Source organism: Callionymus lyra, chromosome 8, assembly GCF_982586985.1.
Source record: "Callionymus lyra chromosome 8, fCalLyr1.hap1.1, whole genome shotgun sequence".
In the NCBI taxonomy this organism is placed as follows: Eukaryota; Metazoa; Chordata; class Actinopteri; order Syngnathiformes; family Callionymidae; genus Callionymus; species Callionymus lyra.
The window spans coordinates 9,246,049-9,270,876 of record NC_141825.1 but is presented as its reverse complement, the minus strand read 5'-3'; the positions used below and the strand labels follow the sequence as shown (position 1 = coordinate 9,270,876).

The 24,828-nt window shown below is 38.2% G+C and overlaps 1 protein-coding gene across 3 annotated transcripts in view; it reads left to right on the top strand.

The window, feature by feature from the left end:
• Nucleotides 1-24,828, top strand: part of scaper (S-phase cyclin A-associated protein in the ER) — a 58,242-nt gene that overhangs the window by 23,778 nt on the left and 9,636 nt on the right. For all 3 annotated transcript variants that reach the window (XM_087797611.1, XM_087797609.1, XM_087797610.1), the window contains 8 exons: nt 2,264-2,329; nt 3,217-3,343; nt 9,588-9,703; nt 16,217-16,340; nt 17,968-18,197; nt 19,658-19,813; nt 22,201-22,435; nt 23,616-23,765. In XM_087797611.1, coding sequence (XP_087653737.1) covers nt 2,264-2,329; nt 3,217-3,343; nt 9,588-9,703; nt 16,217-16,340; nt 17,968-18,197; nt 19,658-19,813; nt 22,201-22,435; nt 23,616-23,765 — 1,204 coding nt within the window. The remainder of the gene's footprint in view (nt 1-2,263; nt 2,330-3,216; nt 3,344-9,587; nt 9,704-16,216; nt 16,341-17,967; nt 18,198-19,657; nt 19,814-22,200; nt 22,436-23,615; nt 23,766-24,828) is intronic.

The following is a 24,828-nucleotide window of genomic DNA, read 5'->3' as shown; positions in this document are numbered from 1 at the left end:
AATATGGATCTTTTGTTGTAGTTATTTATTGCTTTTTTAAAATACATGGTATATCATCACAAAAATAAAACTCAATAACGATGTATTATCTGGTGAATCATTTACTTTAAACTATGTTTTTTATTCTTTAAAATGATATCACCTTTTCAAGAAAATGTATTCTCATTATCTTGTTTTTCTTTCAACTTGACATTTCTTTTTTTGTACATTGGTGTATTTTACTCACAATTTATTTATCAATGCTTACTTATGTTTAATACCTTGACTCGTTGGAGAAGTAAAGTGAGGTGTTTTCTATGAAGTATTTTATTGGATAAACATTCACATTTTCAGTCATTTGTCAAAGATATGTTTGACTTCACACTAGAAAGTTCACACTTCACGGCGCTTTATCCTCGGTGCTGCTGCTGCTTTTTTCGCAGTGCTGGTCTGGCTGGTATTGAGAAAGTGACAACATGATCTGCCTCTGTTCACTGTCACTCCTTCACCAGCCCTGCTGGGACCAGCACTCAAAGGCAGCGCGGCTTTAAAAGGCCATAAATAACACAGAGCCCCTCCAACAGTAAACATAAACGTGAGTGGCTTCAGCAAAGGGTGGAAATGAACCATTTTATTGCAACACTGCAGGGTGTCTGTAAACCGTGAGAGGTTGTCTTTGGTCAGCGTGAAGCCCAATGTGGTTGGAGTTTTATCTGCATATGTTGGGGTCGGTTAAATCATTTAGAAAGTAATCGTGAGGCTTTCAGTTCCTGTCATAGTGAGGTCCTCATTACACAATAAAATAAAATGGTTTGTTGATTTTTTTAAAATTTCATGAAGATCTCATTGTGATGTAGTCACATGCAGTAATAAAAATACCAAATAAAATATAATAAAATGACTAGATTGATAATCTCGTAAACTTTTAATTTTACGATTAATTATAGTTATCTTTTTGTTACTCTATCATAAGATAAAATATTTCTTTATTCGTCCCACAGTGAAAACATTTGGTTTATGATTAAGTCGGAAAAACCATTCAACTAATGACAGAAATCTTTCACAACAATTTCACAGTTTGTCTAATAATGGCTTTTCCATTACATTTTTCACCCCTGTGTTTTCTTTGGGTCAAGGTGACCCGATGGCCCAAAAGCAAATGTGCTTGTGGTATCCCTTGTGTATTCTCTGGGTCAAGGTGACCCGCTGCCCATCGTTAAAGCTCCCTGTAGTAGACCTTATTTTTCTTCCATTTATATTTTTTATTTTATATATTTTTCTTTAGCATTAAAATAAAAAAAAATTTAGTCAAAATGTTGTCAATTTTATTTAAACATCTCAATAAAATACATTAACTCAAATTAAATATTTGGATTTACTTTTAATACGTTCATCTTTTGTTCAATTTTGTCTATTTTGCTAATATATATGTTTTTTTTCTCCTGTCATATTGTGGACAATTTTCTTCATCTCATCTTCTTTCTTTGAACTTGATGGCTCCTCTGAATAGTCACAGTAGATGGTAAATGTACAAAAATGTGGCCCCTTAGGAAATGTAATCTGGGGATACAATTTCGAAACAATCCTACAAACATCTACCATTTTAAAAATTACAAATACGACCGAACTGTTTGTAATTTGTCTGAAAAGAAACGGCATCTCTTTTAAATGTATATTTGTAAACATTGGCTACAAGGTAAATCAATTGATGTATTTATTGATCAAATTAAGAAAACGAGTAAAAGTTTAGTCTTGATTAAAAAGATGATAAATGCAAACTGTTGTTTTGACTATAGAAACGCCCCAGGACCTGGTTTGCCAGTAAGTGATCGATGACTTCAGTTGATTGTCCTCGGGTCAAAGATAGGACAGGTTGGACAAGTTCACCTGTCGTCTTCCAGGAAGTGTTTGATCCTATCAGTGAGCAGATGGTTGACCGGAAGACTCCATATCTAAGGCTGATCAATAGTGACTTATCATGTCTGGTAAAGCCTGATTGACGGATAGAAAAACACTTACACGCCCACAAATATAGACAAGTTGTCTTTCCTTGAGAGTCTGACCGGTGAACGAATGCCTCAGAGACGCACTTCCCCGAAAACCTTGAGGAAAAAAGGTCAGACTCTAAAAAGTGCTTTATTTGACAGATTTATTTATGCATGGTCTCTGAGAAGGGGGTTTCATTGAGGAGTCTTAGGTCAAGAGCACGCTCGGCTGGAAAGTTCACACTGTTGTTGTTCCTCAAACTGAAGAATAAAATAACATTTTTTTTTCTTTTCTGCAGGGCGAAGGAATATGAATTGTCGAGCGACGCAAAAACTCCTGTCCCTGATTCACCTTACAAGGCCAAGTAAGTTGTGATTAGAATAATATTCATTTTTATGTTTTCATTTTCAAGTTTCCTTTTCGGAAAAAAAATAGATGGTACAAAAAAAAGGGTTTAAACCAATAGATTCGAAGAATAAATGTGTCTGACTCTCGAGATAATCATTTCATTTTTGAAGAAAACATAAGACAATATATGATGTCAATGAGGAAATAGGCAGCTAAGATATTATTCAATAATAAGTGTAAATTCAAACAAATCCAAAAATGTAAATTATATCAAAATGGCGTTTCTACTTTTGCCTAGCTAAGCAAGTGCTTTATGCTAAAGATGTATTTACCTGTAAAGACTAGGGCCTCTCTAGGAATCTTTTTGGCATTTGACCAGTGAGGAGCTTTATCATATTGGAGAGACTCGCTGTAGAACTGCTGCTCCTGATGTCTAACTGAAAAGATACCATATAACCATAATTATTTTATTATTTCTCATATTACCATAAGTGTTAGAAGATGAGTTGATGCATGGAAGCCTAGTGTCTGAATATCTAAGTTATTGGACCTAAAACTTAGATAAAATAATATATATGTCTATATATATATATATATATATTTGTTAAAATTTAATATATATACGTTTCTACATTATGCTGAATTTTAATATTTTACCCAGCATCATTTACTAATGTTTGTGTGCACATGCCATATTTTATTTTGAAATATATAGTAGTATATGAAGTATATGTAAATATAATCAGTTTTTTTCTAATCAAAAAAATTAAACGAAGGAAAATGTGATTTCAGATTTTTATTATGGGCGAAATGTCTCGATAATTCTCATCTTTGACGCCTTTTAGAAGAGATATTTACATATACACATACGGGCTAGTGTTAATAAGTGTTTCTTATATCCAGGCTGCAGCGTCTCGTGAAGGACCTGTTGAAGCAGCTACAGGGACAAGACAGCGGACAGTCGGCCAACAACAAGATCTCTAGTCTCGACCGAACTTTGGGACAAATCTCTCGCATCTTGGAAAAACAGGTAAACTCGTCCACTCCTTTAAATCCACCAGCGTTATCGACATCGACTTCCTTTTTGTTTACATGTACAGATGAAATTCCACTTGAATTCTTATGACTTGAAAACTCCTCTGGTCTTTTGTTTTTCTGGCTGCTCAGGTCATGACAGCCCTCTGGCATGTCTGGCCAGCGATGAGTTGTGTTTGGCTGCCGATCCGTCTGTCTCGCCCTCCCAATGCAGAGTATCACTTACTCCAATGCAACTTGCCTTTGGTTATTGGCTAATGAAGACCAGATTAACGGTGTTTTCATTGAGCACATGGTACCAATATAGTCGTTTCCCAGCACGAGCGCGAGCATTGTGTTAATGCGGCTTCTCCAGCTCCAGTGCCGGACGAGGTTTGTTGATTAGGATTCAGTCAAGTGTACAGTAAATATATAGACTAAATTTGTTTTGAAACTGCTTCTCAAAAGTGTTTCATTCGTTATTTCTTCTCTGCTGAACTTCTGTCAACCTGAGAGTGAGGGGTGAAATTATAACACCTGCCAACGTGTTTATGATGATGAGAATATACAGCCCACTTTCTGTAATGAGCCATAAATTTGCTGCCAAGTTGTTATCCTCGACGCTGTAATATTCCTGCGCGCGCGCATGTGTGTGTGTGTGTTGTGCGTAAAGGGATTGAAAGATTATTGAATCCCATCAGTGACAAAGGGGAAGGGCTGGGAGAGGCTATTACCGAATTTCCCTGGAGACTTTTAAGAAAGAGGTGGCTGCACTGGGTGGCAAATATTCGTGTAAGGAGAGAGGAGGACACCGGTGGGATGCGAGTAGCCCCACAAGCTGTCACTACACCGTGTCTCCTCCCCTCAGCTCGGAGGGCTCTGAATAGGAGGTCAGAGGTCAGTAGGCCACAGGAGATGAGCTTGATTCAACAGCGGTGTCATGGGCAGCGAGGCTATTCTTTAGCTTTGTCTTTCACCTCTGTTTTTTTTTTAACCCCCCCCCCCCCCACCCACACCCCCTTTTTTTTTTTTTTTTTTTTTACCAGCGTCAATCCATCGCGTCAAGTTCTAGTCCATCACCCTCTGACAGAAACATCCACTCAAGGCTCCACACAGTCATGATTGGCAAACGAGGTAGTCAAGGGAACACTTTCCCCTCTAATCCCTGGACAAAGTCAAATAAATAGAGTCTCCGTCAGCGTGGCCGTCTGGCCCCCGAGTCACTTCAAGTCGAGACCGTTTAGATTATTTGACCTAACAAGCATCTCTCATGTCATTGACTCACCTAGAGATTTGTTTTTCTCCCCCATATCTGATTCAGTCTCCACTTTCTCTGCTAATTCCTTAGACAACACCCAACACCCCCCCCCCCCCCTCCCGCATCGCTGTTTGGGTCTCACCCCCCCTCCCTGTATTCTGACCCCAGCGTGTCTCTCCCACTGTGGCCTTTAATGGTTTATTTTGTGTCAAACTTGATTTTTGCTATTTTTGGAATGATTGAGAAGTTTAATTGAGCCAACATGTCGTGCTGTTTTTACTTCGCCTCACTATTAAGGTCTGGTATTTACATATTGTCCAAAGTGTTTACCACTGCTTTCAATTAAAGCCTGTCCAGAGAGCGGCATGTATGACGGCCAATTAACCGTCAGAAGCTCGGACTGTATTTACGTTTCCTCAGCCAAGCCGTCAGAGCTCGCTTGTCTCAACTGCAGCTACAGTATAGACTTAGAGTCTCATTGGACGTGGTTGTTGTTCAGGTAAAAGTAAACTTCACATCCAGTTTGCCACACTTTTTTTGGTTTGTTAATTGTTGTTTTATTATTGCAAAACTATGGATTAATTAAAGGAACATTAATCCCAGATAAAAAAACTTTGACACAGCATTAAATAATTAACCAATTCTGCCAGTGAATCAACATTGATTCAACTATATGTGTATTGAATCATTATTTAAATAATGTTTTTATAGAAGGGCCTTTACTTTCTTTCCATAAATAATCCTTCCTCTGTATGCCTTTAATGGTCCTTGATAAATAGAATCACCGTTCTTGCTGTGTTATAGACAATAAAGTAACATGCATAACATTCACAGACGAGGGTTACAGCTTCTTAACTGTCGACTTTATTTCCAACTCTTTTCACAAGTACTATTTAGCACAGTAAAAAAAACACTTTCACATTTTTTAACACAAATTAAACTACAGGCAATCCTAGGTTTAAAATTACATATTTTTGTAGGTTAAACTGAATACACTATAGTTACGTTTCTTTTTATTGTAAATGCGAGTTTTCGAAAATGAATATACTATATTTGTAATATACAGTACTAATGGTTTCACTACATTTGAACTGGCAGTATATTGTATACAGAAACCGTTTTAAAAGGGCCTGGGAAATAAGGTAAGGTAAAACTTTATTGATCAATTGTTTATGTTGTTTATGTTTGGAAAATGTAATTGTATTTCAATCTATAAACTTAATCAGGTAACATATATTGCTATAAATAAACTATGTATTAACCTGTGTAATATCGGCATTATGGGCAGTCATTTATAATTATTCAGTCCTATTTAGCGTCTTCTTTGGCAGGACTGTATTATAGTCATGGGATGCTTGAGTTTACCATAATTACTGATTATTAGCAGAAAATAATATGTTTGTAAAATATGTGCTCCCTAATCGAGAGTATTTTAATAATTGAGAGCAAAATGGTGTTTGTAGCTGCTGACCTTCTTGTATATGGGGTAAGATTTTGAACCATAGTAAGTAAGTAAGTAAGTAAGTAATTTTTATTTGTATAGCGCTTTTCCAGACCAGGGTCACAAAGCGCTTAAACAATCAAAATGATATTCAATAAAGTATATACTTTAAAGATCAAGATAAAACTGATAACACAACAGGAGTTCCAGAAAATCAAGGAAAAGCCTGAACAAATAAAAACGTCTTAAGATAGCCCTTTTGTATAGCTTAGGTTCATTTCAATTAATAAACACAGCTAGTTGTGACTTTTAGTCCTATTGCCTCTGCAGAAATGTCATATTTTCTATTGTAAACAATATTCCTATACGTTTAATCCACTAAGTATATCGTGGATTACAGTCCCCTCCGATCAAAGAGCTTGTTTAGTCTCTCTTATGTTTTCCATAACTGTTGTACAATAATTAGAAATGATCATGTGATGAGTGTATCTCTCAGAGTCGAGTCCTTCCCTCTCTCAGCTCCAACAGTTGTCGTCCATCTGTTTGTGGAGCGACTGGAGCTGGCCTCCTCTCGCCTGTAATTAAAGTGTCTTGTGGGAGGAGACTACAAAGTGCAATCTGGTCTATCTGCTCGTGTGCAGACACTGTTGCAGGAGTGACCAGCTGCTGAAGCCTTTTCTTCCATCTGGGGTAGCTGTGGTTGACCCTCAGATGATAATTGGATACATGTCGTGGTCTTCTATAATTTAGGATCCTTCGTTCGTATTAGCTATGAACATCTTTTAATAAGTGGTTATGGCAGGCGATGGTTACTTGTTCGTTGACTTGAATGCACTTTATGGATGAATTACTGTCGCATCGACATGTCAGGCAGAAGAGAATATCATGGTTTTCTTTAACATGAATAGTCAAGCGATGCAAAAAACTCCCATCACTGAAACACCTTATAAGCCCAACTAAGTTACATTTTTCCATTAGAATAATTTTTATTTTTCCTTTTTGTATAGGGGAAAAAATGCTACTTTATATGTTATTAAACATATTCCAATTACCTTCTTGTTTTCAGTCATTGTGAAATCCCTCTTATTTTGTCACAATTCATTTTTTCATTATTGTCATATATGAATCATATTAAGCTACTCAACTTGTGTTACATAAAGTGTTAAATCAAATTCTTACTTGTTAATATATTTCTATATTCCACTGTGTAGGTGACTATTTGCTAATGTTAATAATAGGGACAAAACAAGTTAAATAATAATATTAATGATGAGTTAAATAAAGCGCTTCTTACAATTGAATAATTATGTTTGCTTAAGTCTACTTAAGCTGCAGCAGTAAGAAGCTATAAAGGTGAATGATAAATCCTTCAAAGCCTTTCTGTATCCAGATGGAACCACAAAAAAACACCACAAACTGATCATCTGTTCCTTGTTCCAAACATTTTCCATAAGTAGAGTTCAAATGTTCATCTGTTCTGTGGTTATTTCGCTGACAGACAGACGGACACAAAGATCACATAACCTCCGTGGGGAAGCGCTTTAAGATTTGTCTGTATTTATAAGTTGTGTAGTTCATCTCTTGGAGAAAGAAAACATTGTACTCGTACCGATTGATGTCGACGCGAGTGTCATCACTCGCTGCTTGCCTTGTTTAGCTCGCAAGTCAGCCGTACAAAGAACATGAATGTCTTCCAAAAACCAGCCTCTGTCTTTGGTGAACTGTGCATCTCCACGATCCCACTGTGGCGCCTGTTCAGTTTTCTATGGACCACTGCACGCATTGCACTACCTGGAGATAGAATGTCAGGTAGTTTGAACATAATCCTTTTCTCTCGCATTGTTCCGTCATCACAACAGATAAATCTGTCAGCAGAGCAGAAAAGGCAGCAACTAGCCAGGCGACTCCTGTCTGGTTTTCACAGCAGACAGGAGTCCGGACTGGGCAGATCCCAGCTCCCTCTAATACCATTTGGTAAGCCGCTATGAAAGAGACGTCTCTTCTTAGGTAGCCAAGGTGCCTTAAGCTAGGTGTGTTGATGGTAGGGAGTAGAGAAGGGTGAAGCGTTGCTCACTGAAACCATTGGAAAAAAAAAAGAGTTTGTGTTTTAATTAATATGATATTTTCTGCAAACAAAAGTCTTCGCCTATGTTGTGTTACTACACTGGAAATTGCAGCGGGCTTGGATGACAGAAGAAGAGCTTATCTGTAATTTGGTAGAGCACTTGTCTCCCAATGTGTTCAGGCTTGTTGGCAACTTCCCATGTGCAGAACAAAAGCGCGGCGAAGAGGCTGGGTTTGAAGCGCGTCACAGCCGTCAGGAGCATGTAACCTCATTAGACAGCGAGACGAGCTGTGCTCATGTGGAAAAAAAAAGAAAGAAAAAAGGCTACTCGTCTGCATCTTCTCCTCCCGAGTTAATCTACGGACAAACATGAGGATCTTCTTCCTAAGATATCTGACCCGCATCCAGTCCAGGAATATCCAAACTAAACCATCCACACATGTCCAGGAATGACAAACATTTAACTTGTTTTAAATTGAATTAAACGTAGAAGTTTGACTTGCACTGAAATGTCTCTATAGGGAAAATTCTTTTTTAGCTTATTTTCAAATCTAATTTTGTCATTTCAAGGCTGGCTACGTCAGAGTGAGCGGTGCCAGCGTGCTCTGCTTACCGGTGGATGTTTGTTTACTCCGTCATGGGAAATTTCTGTCCGATACTCTGCCCTTATTAAGTTGAAGAAATCAAATGTCACGGATGGCATTCGTCCACTTCATCAGATACATATCCGTTAAAAGCCAAAAAAAACAAACGTTATTTCCGTCTATATTTATTTTAAACACGAGTGTCTTATTTTATGTTTTTTAATTAATTAATTTTGTTTCTTAAAAATAACCGCTGACTTGGTGATCTTGTGTCAAGACAAGGTATTTGACGACTCATTAATCACGATCTGGTCCAAAATCCAGCGGCGAGGATGTCACTAGATACGATGGATTGTATGTCATCTCTACCATTCTAAAATCTCAGGCTGGCTCCCGGTTAATTATAGAGCGGATCTCCAAGTGTTAGCACTTGTTCGCAAATTATTAAATGGGTATCAAGTCTAAATGTATTAATTCACACTTATGGCGCCATCTTAAATTTACCCACTGTGGGAAGAGTATCATCTACTGACCAAACTACTTGCATTCAAATATAAACTTACAATTTTATGTTCACACAAAAAACATTTGATATTATTTAGTTGCACAAAAGATAGTTTCTTAAATGGTCATCTATTGAGACCACCCTGTCCTCACGCCTGCAGAACATTTACCTTCCAGGACTTGACTTTCTGTGGGACGGAGTCAGGTTGTGCACTTTTGAGCTTAAACAGGACTGCATTGGGGATCACTTTGTGTCAGATTTCAAACCCTCACCTCTGTAGGTGTAAGACAGAATCCCTCCCTGGTGAGAGCCACGTAATCCCCTGTCCAGCCCGTGGCTTTCGGTCCTCTGAATATACTCCTCTGTTTTTCTAACCTTTTTTTTTTTTTTTTTAAATCCCTTGACAGAACAATGCAGACCAAGTGGCCTTCCAAGTGGGGGGTGGCCTCTCGGCCCTGGAGCAGATCCTGCAGGTCATCACCGCCGTCTCCTCTCCTGCCGCTGCTCCCCGTATTCCACAAAAGTTAGTACAAACACCCTCTGGGTTCAACTTTCGATTTGAATGTGTTCATCTATGACTCTTGCATCAAACCACATGTGCAAACCTCACTACACGTGTTGACAGCTTATTGGGTTTTACCAGAGCTTCCATTTTGGCTGCCACGGTTTTAATCAGACGGTCATAATGTTTTGACTGATTCTATTCTCATTTTAGGCACAGTTGTTTTGGGGTTACTAAATCAAATAAACATTTAATGAAAAGGTCTAAAAATGAAGGTGGAAAAAATTTATTTTCTGCTAATTATTTGAATTTGTTCTTGTATGTATTTACTGTACATGTTCCCGAGGTGTTTATCAAAGCTTCTTGGAAGTTGTTCTTCATACGATTCCCCGTCTATTAAATATTCACAACGAATATTGATGCATAACCGGCTGCCCTTCAGCTGAGTACATTTCATCTGGTTTATCGACTTGCTTTTGTTGTGTCTCAGTACCGAAACCCAAAAAGCACACGTGTTGCCATCTATCACTTAGAGTGCAGAGTATTTTTTTTGAGATGTGAGGCCGACGCTGCCAGTAGATAATGTCGGGAGAAGCTCACTAGTGGGATTCAGTAATGGAGTAGAATGGCCTTGGCCTCCCATTCATTAGCATTTATTGGTCTCTGAATCTCTGCTAATGGACAAATTCTTCTTATATTTATAAGGCTTTTAAAGGGAATCACGTGTGTATTGATTTTTTTTTTTTCTTTCCTCGTCCTCCATCACTGTAATATGAGGGAATTGAAGGAGAGCTCTACCTTGATCATAATGTTATTTACTCTTCTTCAAAATCTTATATGTTAAATGCTTAAATTTACCTGCACAACTGAAACGTGCTATATTTATCCAAAAGGAAAATCATCTTAATTCACCCACTCAAAGGCATGCCGTCAAATATTTTAATACGCTTAAAGGCACTTCCATGTCTCGCATTTTTGGCTGAAAAAACAACTTGGGCAATAAATTAAAAAGAGGTGCTATTGAGGTCGTGTCGTAAATGATTCCCACAGAAACGATGGGTCAAGCTCACGTCTGTCTGGATCTTGTCTCACTGTCAATCTGGCTTACAGTGACTAGAACCATGGTGTTAGATTTTCATCTCTGTTTTGTGTTTCGAGGATGAGAGGCTCTTTAGTTAATGTTTATATAAGTATTTGTGCGTGTAGTATGAGCTTTATTCTATATTGAGGAGGTGGTTTAAGACTAACTAAACTCGTCATACAGGGTGTCGCTTGTTAACCTTGACTTTCCAGATAAAAGTGAAATTTTACACACGAACGCATCCAAATGAAATGGTTAATTAAAATAAATATTTCACTTTCATTCATTTCATGTTTGCTTAAACATGTTCTATGTCACAAAATCCATGTTCTAAAACGGTGGAAAGGTCACACATCAACCTTGTGAATTGGCTCAGTCAAGCCTTTGTCATCGGGAGATGGTGAATAGATGCAACACAAGAACACTGGCCGGCTGTCTACTTATCACAATCCATCATCTGGATGGCTGTCTGACCTAATGGGCTGCTATACCGGCGCTCAACCCAGAGTGCGCTACACTATCTGTTTACAGTGACGCTGCCGTATTGATCACGTCCTCCGACCAGATAAGCTGAGTGATTTACAAAAAAAGGCAGCTGAGGAGATGCTCCTGCCATATCTCTCCCCGGGGAGGCTGATTCCATCTTGTTACCATTACATTAATGAGCTAATTCCTCTGCGAGGCCCCACTAATGTCCTGGTGTAACCCTGTGGTCACCGGATTGACTGGATCCAGCTTAAGAAGCCACAATCATTAACGTCAACAAAATTTGAGCTTTACTTTAGCATCGATGGTATACTAGATGCAGTTGTTTTTAGTCTAAAGATTTAAGTATTTTCTTTTCCATCTACATGTTTTTGAACTTGGGATCTGTCAGGTGTGGCTCAGGTAGAAGAAAATGTTTTATTTCACCAAACAAATTAACTAGTTATTGTTGTTTATAGTTATGTTACAAATATTGTACAAATTGCGTGGAAATGTAAAGTGACTCCTAGTTATTGAAGGTCCTAAAAAAAAAGCAGTTTTGAAACTCCTCTTGCTTAATAAAACATAGAAAAAGTGACTCTTTTCATCACATTCTAAAGTTTGCTTGAGACAGATACTGGAAAAATAGGGGGAAACATTTTAAGGAAACCTACCTTAGCTTGTATTTCTAAGATTACAAGCAGAACTGAATTAAAAAATGTTTTAAATGGATGATTAAAGGAATTTCCTTAATAGATTTAAACACAACCAGGAAAATCCCAACCAATAAGGAAGCCGAATAAGGGGGTGATATATTTTATATATAATTTATGGTTTTTAAAAAGTGTGTATAGTAGTAATTTTTATTTGAGTTAAAAGCAAAATGAGGATATTCCTGTTTATTTTAACTGTTGAAATTCTGACCACCATGGATATTTTTCCTGTATTTGTCTGATGTTTTTTTCTTGCATGGTTTTATACCATTAGGCCTTTTAGTAGCTAAATACATTAAGTTGATTCACCTGAATAGCTTCGCCCGAGAGACCGGAACTATCATCGTAACCTGAACAAGTGAGATCCTCGAGCGAAAGAGTTCAGGAGACCTTGGACTTGCGTGTTAACCCAATTTGTATTTCCTCTCCTGTCTCACATGACCTGGTGTCCTGTGAAATCAGACCTCCCATCCGTGGTCTGATTTCAGGATGTTTTCCACCAATTGTGGGAGTGTGTGTTTGTGCTGCTCATGCAGGTGATGCTGTGTAACGGCTCATCAGACCCCCGACCCCCCCCTCCTCCTCCTGCCCTTAAAACCTGGCCGGAGTAGGAGTCTTAAGACGTACTCAGGGTATCGGCCAGATCAACGGGAGAGTCAAATTAAATGTCATTTAGACTCTGGTGAATGGGGGGATTGTTTTGGCCACAGGGGAAAGCGGATTTGCTCCTCACCTTTTATTTTGGCTTAGGATTCTTTTTCCTCCCCTGAACACAAATTTACACTGTTTAAGAGGCCGGGACTCAACCCGATCTGGAAGTTGGTCAGATTTCCGCAGCGTTGCTACGGTCAGGCTCGACCGCTCGCATAAGAAAAACCCACAGAGGGCAAGAAATCCGAGACTGGGATTGAGGAGCACAGATCTGAGGCTTGATAGATCAAGTCGGTGACAAAAAGCATTAAGAGTCTTTTGGTTGTCTGATGTGTTGTGTGTGAAATGAAGAGGCGCCTTTGTGAAAATGGTTAATAGTTGTAAAAAAAAGATGCTCAAATAATATGAAAATAATTGTACAATTTAAAATGGAATCATTCCACACATGCTTTTAAACATGTATTTTAAATCCTTTTCTGTTTTACTGATGAACACCTTTTCTAACCCTCATATATCCTTTATCTATGTATCTCAGGACCAGCTGTTCATCCACCTATTCCAAAACATTGTTGATTAAAGCGACTCTAGAAGACACTGCATGAATTTGTGTAAAAGGTCTAACGTTACAATCCCACTCTGTTAATGTTTATTATACACATTTCAAGTGTAGCAACATTCATGCAGATTTTATAGTTTCCACTCTTACTTTATGTATTTTTCAGTAACTTTAATGTATTAAATAATGTACAATTTACCACAAAACAAAATGCATTATCTCATTTTAATGTTTGTGAAAATGGGTATGACATTTTTAAAGTGTTCTTAAATTGTAATTGTTAAATAAATGCCTATATAACACTTCAAGAAATTGGGCTTCTAAATTCCAAAAAATAGTTTTAGAATCAGATGCTTTTATTGCAAGTGTTCAACATAGGATTTTATTGTGGTGTCGGTGCAGAATAAAATAATGAAATAAGATGACACTCAAAATACGCAACAGAAAAACAGAACCGAGCTCCAAGGCTGCCATTCTGTGGCGCCATTTTGAACAAAATTGTAAATTAACATGATGAAGAAACACTCAATGTTTAAGTGAGGTCATGAATGTCAGACAATTGGAACAATTTACTCATTATTTATTAACTTGGTCTATGACATCAAATAGTAGCGAAAGCTATTTGATGAATTGATTAGAGACTATGTAGGACAGTGTGGAGTTAATAAAGATACATGAGGTTGTAATGATGAGTGACTAGAAAGGAATAGATCAGAAATTAGCATATTGGATGGGAAAAAAAATTCCAGATTAAACCAAGTTTGTCGCAGATACCATTAAACAAGAGGTTTAAATTGATTTATGGTCATTGTAAAAATAAGTGTTGCTAGTGAGGAAGCTTAAGATACTGTGGAGAATCTATATTAAGATTCATTTTATTAATAGACCCAACCTTATTTATCTGTGATCTTTGTGTTTGTTTATAAGTAGTTGTTAATTTCAGGAAACCATATTAACATAACATATTTCATTAAGCATTTTTGTAGCGATGTTTAGTTCCATCTAGATTAAGAAATGTGTCCATTGTTTTCACCATTGAAAACTTTTATTTGCACAAAAAATGATTTATTAAAAAAAATACAAATCACTGAATACAATAATGTTTATGTGACTATGTTAACAATTTGTTTTATTGACTCGATGGTAATGAGTTTCTTTCTAGCTTTAGCACACAAATCCAACACTCCAATTGAAATCCAGTTAATTCCAAATCTAGTTGAAGGTGTATAAGGAATGTCTTCATATCGGCTGGTGCCATCTGAGACCAAGTGCTTACCAAATAGTTGTATAAAATCCTAGACTGGAGCTGTCACATGGAGGCATTAAGATTCCCATGGTGGGCGAAAGATCATGTTTCAGTCTCATCAGGCCCAATTAGGTGGGCGGAAACCAAAGACAGAATCAGTGCGATGGCTCTTTGTGAAAGTGCGTGTAAAGACATTAACTCTTATCATGTCTCTGACGGTGTCTCGTCTGTTTGGTGATGTCTGAAGACAAGATTCATGAGCTTGTCATTCAGCGATCAAGGGCTCATTACACAAGCGGATTTATAAACTTAATTGTTTTAACGGGGCAATTGATTTTCACGAGACATTTTGTTGACGTCCATTTATTGTCTGTTCTGGACTTCTTCTCCAGTTTAAGTTACACATGCATTTTGAGTATTTTTACCTTGACATACAAAAATAATTAGTTTAAAGTAATATACATTATCAAGTTTTGGTTTTTTTGTAACTTCTGAAAGTAGTACCAGATCTCAGTTTTCATGTAATTGTGACAAACGGTAGCCTTGATTAACTTAGATGCTCTAAAACAGCACTTTGACTATAATCGGGTCAGTCTTAACTCGTCGTTTTATCTCATGTCGGTCATCTGATATCCCTGCAGTTATGTGCCGCTGCTAACTCTACAGGGACACGGTCTTCATACTGCCATGGTGACTCAAGGCGCCAAACAAGACCAAGTTCTTTTTCAACGGAATGCGTTTGGCATCGGTTTGAATTAAGCCACGTAAAGCCTTTGATTACACAATTGTGTTTGAGTTGTCGTTTTGGTATTTTTCCGAGATGAATCGTTGCCACACGTCGACTTGGTTTTCTGTTGTGTTTACAAATGTATCACAGTTGTGATGCTAGCTGCACCCTGAGCTCAAGTTCTCATGTGTCGTAGTCTTTTTAACCACCCTCCATTTTCAACGAGGATTTCTACTATGCAAGTGACATATTCAACTGATGATCAGACACAGTTTGTTGTGTTGAGCATTGTTGCGCCTCCATCTGGAGGCAGATATACTTCTCTTTACTACCTCTTTAAAGGTTAACTCTTAATTCAGTTGTACAAAAATGATGCAAAGTTGAAATTAATTAAAGTTTTTAACCGTCATTCACATCTGGATAAAGATGAAACTTATGCAGATTTTTTTTTTTTAAATGCTCCTCGATTACCGTCCAGGAGAAAATACCTGGAAAACCCTTTAAATACAATCTTCAAGTGTCCCACACACATGTGTTGACAATGATAAAATGATGATGACTGCTTTACTACAGATTTAAAAAAAACTAAAGTAGAAGCTCCTGATCCTGTTTAAAACTCACAACAGATGTCAAGTTTTGGGCAGATATCAAAATGTACAAGCTTAAATAAACATGGTCGCCTTTAGGCAGCGGTGAAGCAGATTCCTTTGCTCAAAACAAAAGATACGAAAGCCATATTCCCCAATGGCTAGAATACACAGTTGTCAGAAAAATCTTAACTGATGAAACGGCAGCAAGAGGGAGTCAAAGTCACGTTTAGAACATTGGCTTAAATCTTTTTTGTTTCTTACAGGGCAGAGGAAACAAGAGCTTTAAGAAAGAAAGGAAGTCCTGAGGGAATTTGTTTTATCTGTAAAGGGGACATCTCTGCCAGGCAAGGAAGCCTAAACACAAAGTTGATATGAGCTTTTTAATAATAAACCGGCTCCTATTCTGTCAGCGTTCTATAGATTTGACATGCGAGGACGATACACACAGTCTTTTCAGTGTCCGTCGACGTAAAGAAAGTAACATTTGTGCTGCTCCGTCTGTCAGATCTCTATGTGCCACCATGAACACCTACTTCCTGGCCTGTTCCCGATGTCCCATCAACTGCTCCTATGTGCTCTTCAGCAACAAGATCGCTCTTCTTATGGACCTTCTGCTCCATCAGCTGACAGTAAGTGACGTCAATTAAATAAAAAATATATATAATCAAGCTGACCAGCCTCTGGTTCATTCATGGTTTATTATTATTATTATTATTACTACAGTTATAATTATTGATTCATTATGACTTTTGTTTTATTTTATCATTTCTTTCTTCTTTCCTTGTTTTCTGTGCATGCGTGAAAAAAGACAGCCTTTTGTTACACAGTGTTTTTATTTGCCAGACACAACCACCCAAAGGAATTGATAAAGTTTTCTGTCTGTTGTCAGAGGGTCTAAAAAGGAAAAACATTTTTAAAATCTTTTTCAACTTTAATTTATTTGTTAAATTCTTATTATAATAATGATCTTAATATATCCCAAACATTTCATCCCTTCTTTTAATAAATTATCTTTTTAATATGTTGTTATTTTTAGGGTTAGGGTTAGGTTTTTTCTTTGATTCTCTGAGACTCCTGTGTTTTTCTCGGTGGTGTCTTGACCTTTTAAGTATATATTTTATCGGGTATTGTTTTAATTCTTTAAGCGCTTTGTGACCCTGGTCTGCAAAAGCGCTCTACAAATATAAAAGACTTACTTACTTACTTATTTATACGTACATAAAGTGTATATATATCTTTTATATATATACATTTTTAATCAAATAATTCAAAGGGTTACAAAATTGCTAAGCTGCTGACAAAAATGAGTCATAAATTATTTGAAATAGGTTTACAATGTTAAAACTGTTCAATACGATCATTCTTGGCTCGCACATATCACTTTTTTGCTTGCGGTGGGAATGTTGGAGTAAAGTCAGTCGGGAAGCGTTGCAGCAACATGTCACCTCATATCCTTCATCGCTCTTGCTTGAATCGTAAACTCCGTCTAAACATCCAACGGTGGCGGCTTTGCTTGTAGCCGCCTCACTCTCGGACGGGACACGGCGCAGCCACCGGGTTGTGGTACATGCATGAATTCTACTGGGGCTTCTTTTCCACACACACACACACACACAGTTCCAATCCAAAGCAGACTGTCATATTTCCTGAGGGCAGGCAGCGAGAGGTTCGTCTGTGTGCTTCGGTTTATACTGACGCTAACCCAGCAGCTGCTCTGCTGACTGACACATCCAGGAGCTCTGCAGGGGACAATCTAACCTCTTTTCTCAATACGAACACTGAGATTATCTGTCTGACCCGTTACTCCGCGATCCCACTTTATTTACCCCCAAATCAAAAATGTGTACTTTCAATTTGCATTAGTTATAACGTTTAGTAGTAGCTTGTTTGGATGAAATGCATGTCCGTGTCTTGGAATGTGTTGTGTTTGTAAAGGAGTCGGGGCAGTTAGTGGGGGGTTGTGCCAGCTTTCTTTTAATTAGATTTGTGGAGAATGTCAGTGGATTTACCTTTGCCGTCAGTGCTCACCCAAACTTCCAGACCGAACTGAGGCGTTTTTTCCTTTCTAAGGCTCTGACTATGTTTGACAGCCTGTGGGTTATTTTAAGCCAACATTTTTACAACGTTTAAACCATGAAATCGTTGAATATGATTCTTTCTTTTTTTTTAGTGATATACTACGTATTTTGATGACAAAATATGAGGCAATACATTCAAAACTGTTTTTAAAAAAAAAATCTTCTTTCATTCTCGCAGCTTTACGTTCCAGATGAAGACAAGTCCATTTTTGGACGAAGCGTAAACAAACAAGTCTTTGAAGGTCTGACCACGGGCCTTTTACAAACCACTGCGACCATCTTGGGGTCCCTGTTGACACACATCTCGGAGTGCGGACAAGCCGAAAACACAAGAATTTCCTCCCCAGACGCCAAAGGGAAGAGCTCCGCGTTAGAATCCTTCAACACCCGCTCACAAGACCTGATCAGGTACTTTCAGCTTCTACCATCTAGTCTACTTTTTATTCATTTACAGGCTTTTCCGTCTAGTATTGTCTTCTTGTTAGTGTGTACGAGACTTGGAAGTAAAAAAGAGAACACAAGAGGTATGACTAGTAAGTGTGCACAGGATAGGTTACAGTGAATGACATGCTATGCAGCCCCTGATTCAGAAAGACAAATCAAATTAAAAAATGTTTTTCCTTATGACGATATGTATCATGATACAGTGGCAATATTGAAATATATTGCAATACTGTAGGAAAAGCATATTGGGTTTCATTTATATAATTTAATCTGTAATATCATAATAAACACAAAATGCTGTTACATGCTTAACATCAGCTTTTGTATTTCACAAGAGAAGAAAACCAGTGAATATTTCAATGTTTACTTCTGACTAAATAAACGATACAGTGCCGGTAAATATCGATACGGTATTATGAAATAATATTGCGATATGTAAGTATATGGATATTTGTTTTGCAGCCCCTATGAGCTAAAAGTTCCCTAAAAGCAAAAGGTGACATTTTCTGTATTTTAAATGGTCTTTTCTTTATTTTATATATGCAACATTTCAATAACAATGATTACATATACTTTATCAAAAATGTATATAAAGAGCAGTTTAAATAGTTTCAGCATAACCTGTTTCTCATATAGGCTGTAGAAACAAAGGCTGTGATGAAAGGCAAAATCTCAGTGATTTTTGTGGAAGAGTTGATCATGTCATTCTATTCATCGAGTGAATGAAGTTGAGAGTTTAATTTCACGGTAATTTGAATTGACCACGTTGGTCGACCACCAAGCTGGAGGTCCAGTGTCGAGACGTTGGACAAAAGCAGTCAAAGTGAGGATTGATCCTGTCAAGCCCTGTAAGTCTCTGGAAGAGGATCAAGTCAAAACAATGTAACCAGGATCAAGTGTCAAATGACCTGCCCTGGAAAAAAAAAAAAAAGGTCTAATCACCTGTTTTTGGGGAGGCCTGCATTGAGTGACAGGCTCACAAAAGAGAAGTATGCGATATTCGTCCAGTTAAACAAGGATGACGGGAGGAGCAGTGACTAGTGAGTCTGACTCTTCAGTCGTCATGGTGCGGCTATGAGGAGACGGACCGGGTCAGCTAACTGTCAGAGACCCCGGGCTGTCCTGGCACTGAGGCCACAATAGCACTCTAATGACACTATTAGGAGTGATTTGTGTCTGAAAGACTGCAGGGAACATGATCACGAGACCCGTCATTGGCTTAGACAAATTGGAGATATTGCAGTAATGGCAGTAGGTGGAGGGCTTAGGTGAAGTATCGACTTTCGGCTGGAGAGCAGTGGAACCCTGCACAGTCGAAGCTTTTGTTCCCCTCCCCAAGATTAGTGGTTTTTTCACCTAGAAAGATTTAGGGGGAAAAAAAAAACGATTTAACCTTTTGCATTTTCCCCTTGTTTTCCTTCCAGCTATGTAGTGAACATAGGTTTGATTGACAAGCTGTACGGCTGCTTCCTGTCAGTCCAAAGTCCTGTCGATGAGCATCCCAAGATGTCTGCGTTCCTCCAGCAGGCGTCTGCACTCCTTCATAGCATCTGCAAGATTTGCTTTGTCATAACTGGACGGTAAGTGTCACTCGCACACACTATATTCACACAAACACACACACTCTGTCTTAGGAGAGATTGTGACTCGGGCTGATTTCTTTAAGGATCAATTCAGGCAGGTAGTTTCCTGCCGACAGTCGGCTACGCAGACGTTACCGCCGATAGAGATCAGCTTGACCCGACCGCTTTGTCACTCACCGCAGCCCCTAGACTGCCCCTCATTGGGGGGGGGAGCCCACCCACGCGTGCTCCGGTGACCTCCACTCAGAGAGGTTCAGTGGCGCTGCTGACAGAGGCTAAGCACACAGTCATACCAGGGGACGACACAATTCTGCATACGTTTTAAAAACGGGAGCTCTGAAAGGTTATAAAGAGTCTTTATTTATTTAACACTTTACTACACTTGAATACAGGTTTATTTTGATGTTTTTGGAGTGGACGAGAACACTGTGTTAAGTTCGTCTCCCATGACAACGTCCAGGTGTTTTGCGATATAAAGCTTTCCACACCTAAAACTGGAACTCAGTCCAACTCATTCCAGCCAATATAAAGTTTGTAATTTAAAAAAAAACTTCTCTAAAACACCCACAACCACTTGTTTTTCAAAATTGGGCTTCCTTTGTCTCACTCCCTCTCAGTGAACTCATCAATGCTGACTTTTGTTTAAATTCCGCATAATTATTACATCCCCAGACCCTTCAATAATTCTTTTTTCTTTCCCTGCTCACACCATGCTTGACATTCTAAATCCATGGGAAAACAACAAAAGTCCTACAGTGTTGCAATGTTGTAGGGAGATAAGATAAAAAGTGATTCTTTTTTGGACAATCCTCCCCGGAGTCTAAAGAGGAAGACAAATCAAAAATATCCTTGGTGTGTGCTTTCCATCACTCGATACGATGCTGGAAAATGTTCCACGTGATCATCTGGAAACAGGATTGTCTCATAAACAAGAAGGTTCATCGGGCTGGTAGAATATTTTGGCCATGCCAGTTGCTGTGTCAGGGGATTAGAGCGGCATTAGGAGGCTGTGTTCTTGTCTAGCAGCATATTTCACACAGAGCCTGTTGGCTAACATCAAGTATCAACATGCACTGTAGGCTCCATCCAGGGGTCACACACCCTGCATTCTACATGGCTGCAAATCATCACCTTAATCCAAAATTGTTTCTCTCTACTTAGCTGCGAGGTTTTCTCTGGAGTCTGCTACGTTTCTTACTCATAAAGTCTGAGGTCATCGCTGCATTAATCAGCTTACCTTCCAATTGATTTTATTCAACGTCTAATAAACCCCAAGACGGCAAAATGATTTCATTTTTTAAATTGAGTTCAATGAAACTTGATTTATTCCTCTGTCTCTCGTCAATTTCTTGCGGATCGTAAAAGGATATCGCATCTTTCCTGACACCAAATTAGATCCAAATAACGTCTATTTTGATGACTGTTTATGACGCTTTTTCCATCTCTCTGCGTCCTTTGTAGCAAATAAGCTGGTAATCAACACAAGCGTTATCCCTGGATTTGTATATAAATCTTGCGTACAAAAAGGGATAATGTTGCAAATTCCTGGTATTAACCCTTATGGGCGGAGTCTTGTTTAACCAAACATCACCTTGAATTAAATAATGGAAATGTATAACATCATTTACTGACCTGTGATGAGAGCAACAATCAGTTTTTAAAGTATACAAAATACTATTTTACAATGCTTCTTGGATAATTAATAAACATGTTTTTTTAAATCTATTATTATAAAAGATATATATAAGATCAATGTCAGACATCATCTTCATCCTTCCCTATCCTTTAAACAAAAGTGAAAAACTATTAGTATAAATATTTGCAACTACTTTATTTACCACAGATTTTCACATTTTCAGGCACAAAAAAACACTTTCTTTGTAGGTCTCTTAGGAAAAGATGGTATTTGTCATTTTACGAGTGTCAAGTGACCATCATTTATAGAGTGCAACAAACAGGTTAAAATAAATATAAGTTGTGATCATATATTTGAAGAAAATATCTAAAATCCTGTTACATTAAATCAATTTTTTGTAGGTTTGACACATTCATTGCTGAGTAAATACACTTGACTAAATTGTGATCTGTACGTTCTAATGATACACTGGGTTTTCCTCTGCTCTCCTCTCATCTTCTGTTTGGGAACTAATAGGTTTTTCAACCAAAACTTAAAAACCTCACCCAACTGTGTAGTCACAAAATGACCACACATCTACTTTTAAAAAAATCCACTGATACGTAAAGCTCTCCTGATCCAAACGTCATCATAAATTATTATTATAAATGATATATTTGGAGCAACACTATAAGGTGAATTTAACATGTATGCATCTTCAGCAATGAATCAAACATGTCTGTTGACAATATCCTCTCATCCTTCTCAGTTCTTTCAGTATTTTCGACAATAAGCGGCAGGACCCGACAGGACTCACGGCGCTGCTGCAGTCCACCGACCTGGTGGGAGTCGTGCACACGCTGTACTGCATCCTCCTGCACAGCTTCTCCCCGGAGTCGTCCTCCCAGAGCCAGGAGCCCTACAGCCCCGGGGTCATTCACGTGGCCTTGCAAGGCATTCGCTTCCTCAACAGTTTCGCCCTGCTCGACCTTTCCGCCTTCCAGGTATATTTGAAAATAGTGTTTTTTCTTGCGTGAATGTAACTCGCGCTGAATAGAGTTTCAAAGCAAAAGGTGACTCTCAAACCACTCAAGAGAAAAACACGAGGCCGTAAAAGAGGCACTCCACTTTTAATTCTTCTGCTAAATCTGTACACATGACCAGATTGATGTCGGCGTCTTTGTTAACGTCCATTAGACGAAGGAGTTACTCTCCTCCGAGCGAAGCTGACCCGCGGACATAAACACCGGTCACCTCTGACTCCAGGTCAGTTGTCGAGGTGGGTCTGCGGCGAGGTTTGGAGTTGTTGTAGCGGCACATTAGAGGGAGTGGAGGAGCGTCCTCCGCTCGGATGGGAGCAGGAGAGGAAGCGAGAACGCTGTTAATTATTTTAATGACTTGTAGTTATTACTTTGAAGCGGCAGCTTCTACTCGCCGTCCCGAAAGTGTGCCGGCAACTCAAAACAGCTGTGACCGTTTCATATTATCTTCTCTTTGAAGCCGTACCTTCTGCCCCCTATTGTATATCACGATTATTCAATTACACGTTCATGTGTGTGATAACAATTTTAAGAACCAAAAAAACATAATTGACTTTTTTTTTTTTATGACATTTTTGTTTGTTGTTCACCTTCATATTTTTATCATCAATATTTTGAAAATCACTTCGAACAAATAATAAAACGGCTAGAATTAAATACATAATTTCCCCATTAAAGCTTTAGATCTCGTCGTCTTTTATGCCAAGTCATTATCCAACCATCTACACTATTTAATTAAATTTATTATTAAAAAAATCTGAATCGGAAAACAAAATATATTTAGTCCGTTTGTTTATTATTACTTAATCCTTTCATGTTTGACATTTTCTCCTTTCTTTCATCAAATGTTGGCTATATTCAGATGCTGCTGTCATGAGTTACAGTCATGGCTCTGCCTGGCTCCTAAACTTTAAACAAAGTCAGACATTAGGGGAAAAATAAGGGGATGAACTTTTGTTCTGCTGGGCTGAATGTTTTTTCAAATGTTGTTTAGAAACAGTGTCTTTGATTATGAAGATTTATGAATGAGTGCGAGAAATTATAAACTATCTTTTTAGAGATTGCGGTAATTGTTTTTGTAATAGTTGTTACGCAACAACAAATTCAAACTTTTTTTTTTTAAATGTTTGTGTTTGTGTTCCAGTCTGTCCTCGGTGCTGAAGGTCTGTCTCTGGCTTTCCGGCACATCATCAGCTCTCTGCTCTGGTACTGTACTCAGCATTCTTCGGAGGAGCTGCTCCATGAGGTCATCATCTGTGTCGGCTACTTCACCGTCAATCACTCTGACAACCAGGTAACCCTCATATCCATTTGTAACACTAAATAAGACCGTTCTACACATGCATATTTTATTTTCCTACTTCTCCCTCAGGTATTTTTATCTATGTTTTTCTATTCTATGTTAACATCTTTTCCTTTAAAAAATAATTTATTTTTCTATTACTGTTATCATTATCATATCTTTGTACTTTATTGTGTAATGGAAAAAAACCTAAAAAACCTAAAATATTAACTGTAATTATTTAATTTTTCTATGATTTATTGGTGCACGCCAGCACTTAAAAGTGGATTTTTTATTAGTTTTTTTTAAAGTGAATTCATCACAAATTGCTCCACATACTTCTCATATTTTAAGTTCCATTATTTAAAAGTGTATCAGTTGGCATTTAGTCAAGTCATTTATATTCATTATTTATGTTTATCTTGTAATAGTAGGAAGACAGGTGTGTTTCATGGGGACGACTTAACTTAAAGCTTATATCCACAGTTCTAAATGAACACTTGATTTCACTATATTAATAAAACTGGTCAAACTTGATGCACTTGATTCCAGTCGTCACTAATAATTTGATTGATGGATATCTTGATAGATATTAAACACGTTTCAAGTTGTCAAACACCGTGTCATATTCCTGCTCGGGTGCCTGAAGCTGAAATTGTAGCAATAAAGCACCCGTTAAAAGATTCATGTTTTGGCACCTTCCTGCCGGCAGCTATTGTGTCGCGTCATTGTCCCGCAGAGTGAGTCTTTGTTCGTTCCTGGACGAGCCAGACGACGTGCTGCCTTTGCATTGTTGCGTCTACTTAAGATGGGAGGGGTCCGAGGGGGGTGGGCATGGGGCAGACCCGGGCCGCTGTGTAATTGGCCGTCAAGCGTGGCTCGTCCGCGGGGGCCTCGGATTATACTCGCTACAGTTGTCTTGGCTCTGATTATGTTAAATCTGACACTCGTTTACTTTCTAGCCTCTGATGTGTCGTTTATATTCCCGACTCCACACCCACCCCATCGCTACTGCTTATTACTTATGAATGTAGAATTTCTCTAGTTATTTTAAATGGACTTTAACGGCTTGTGT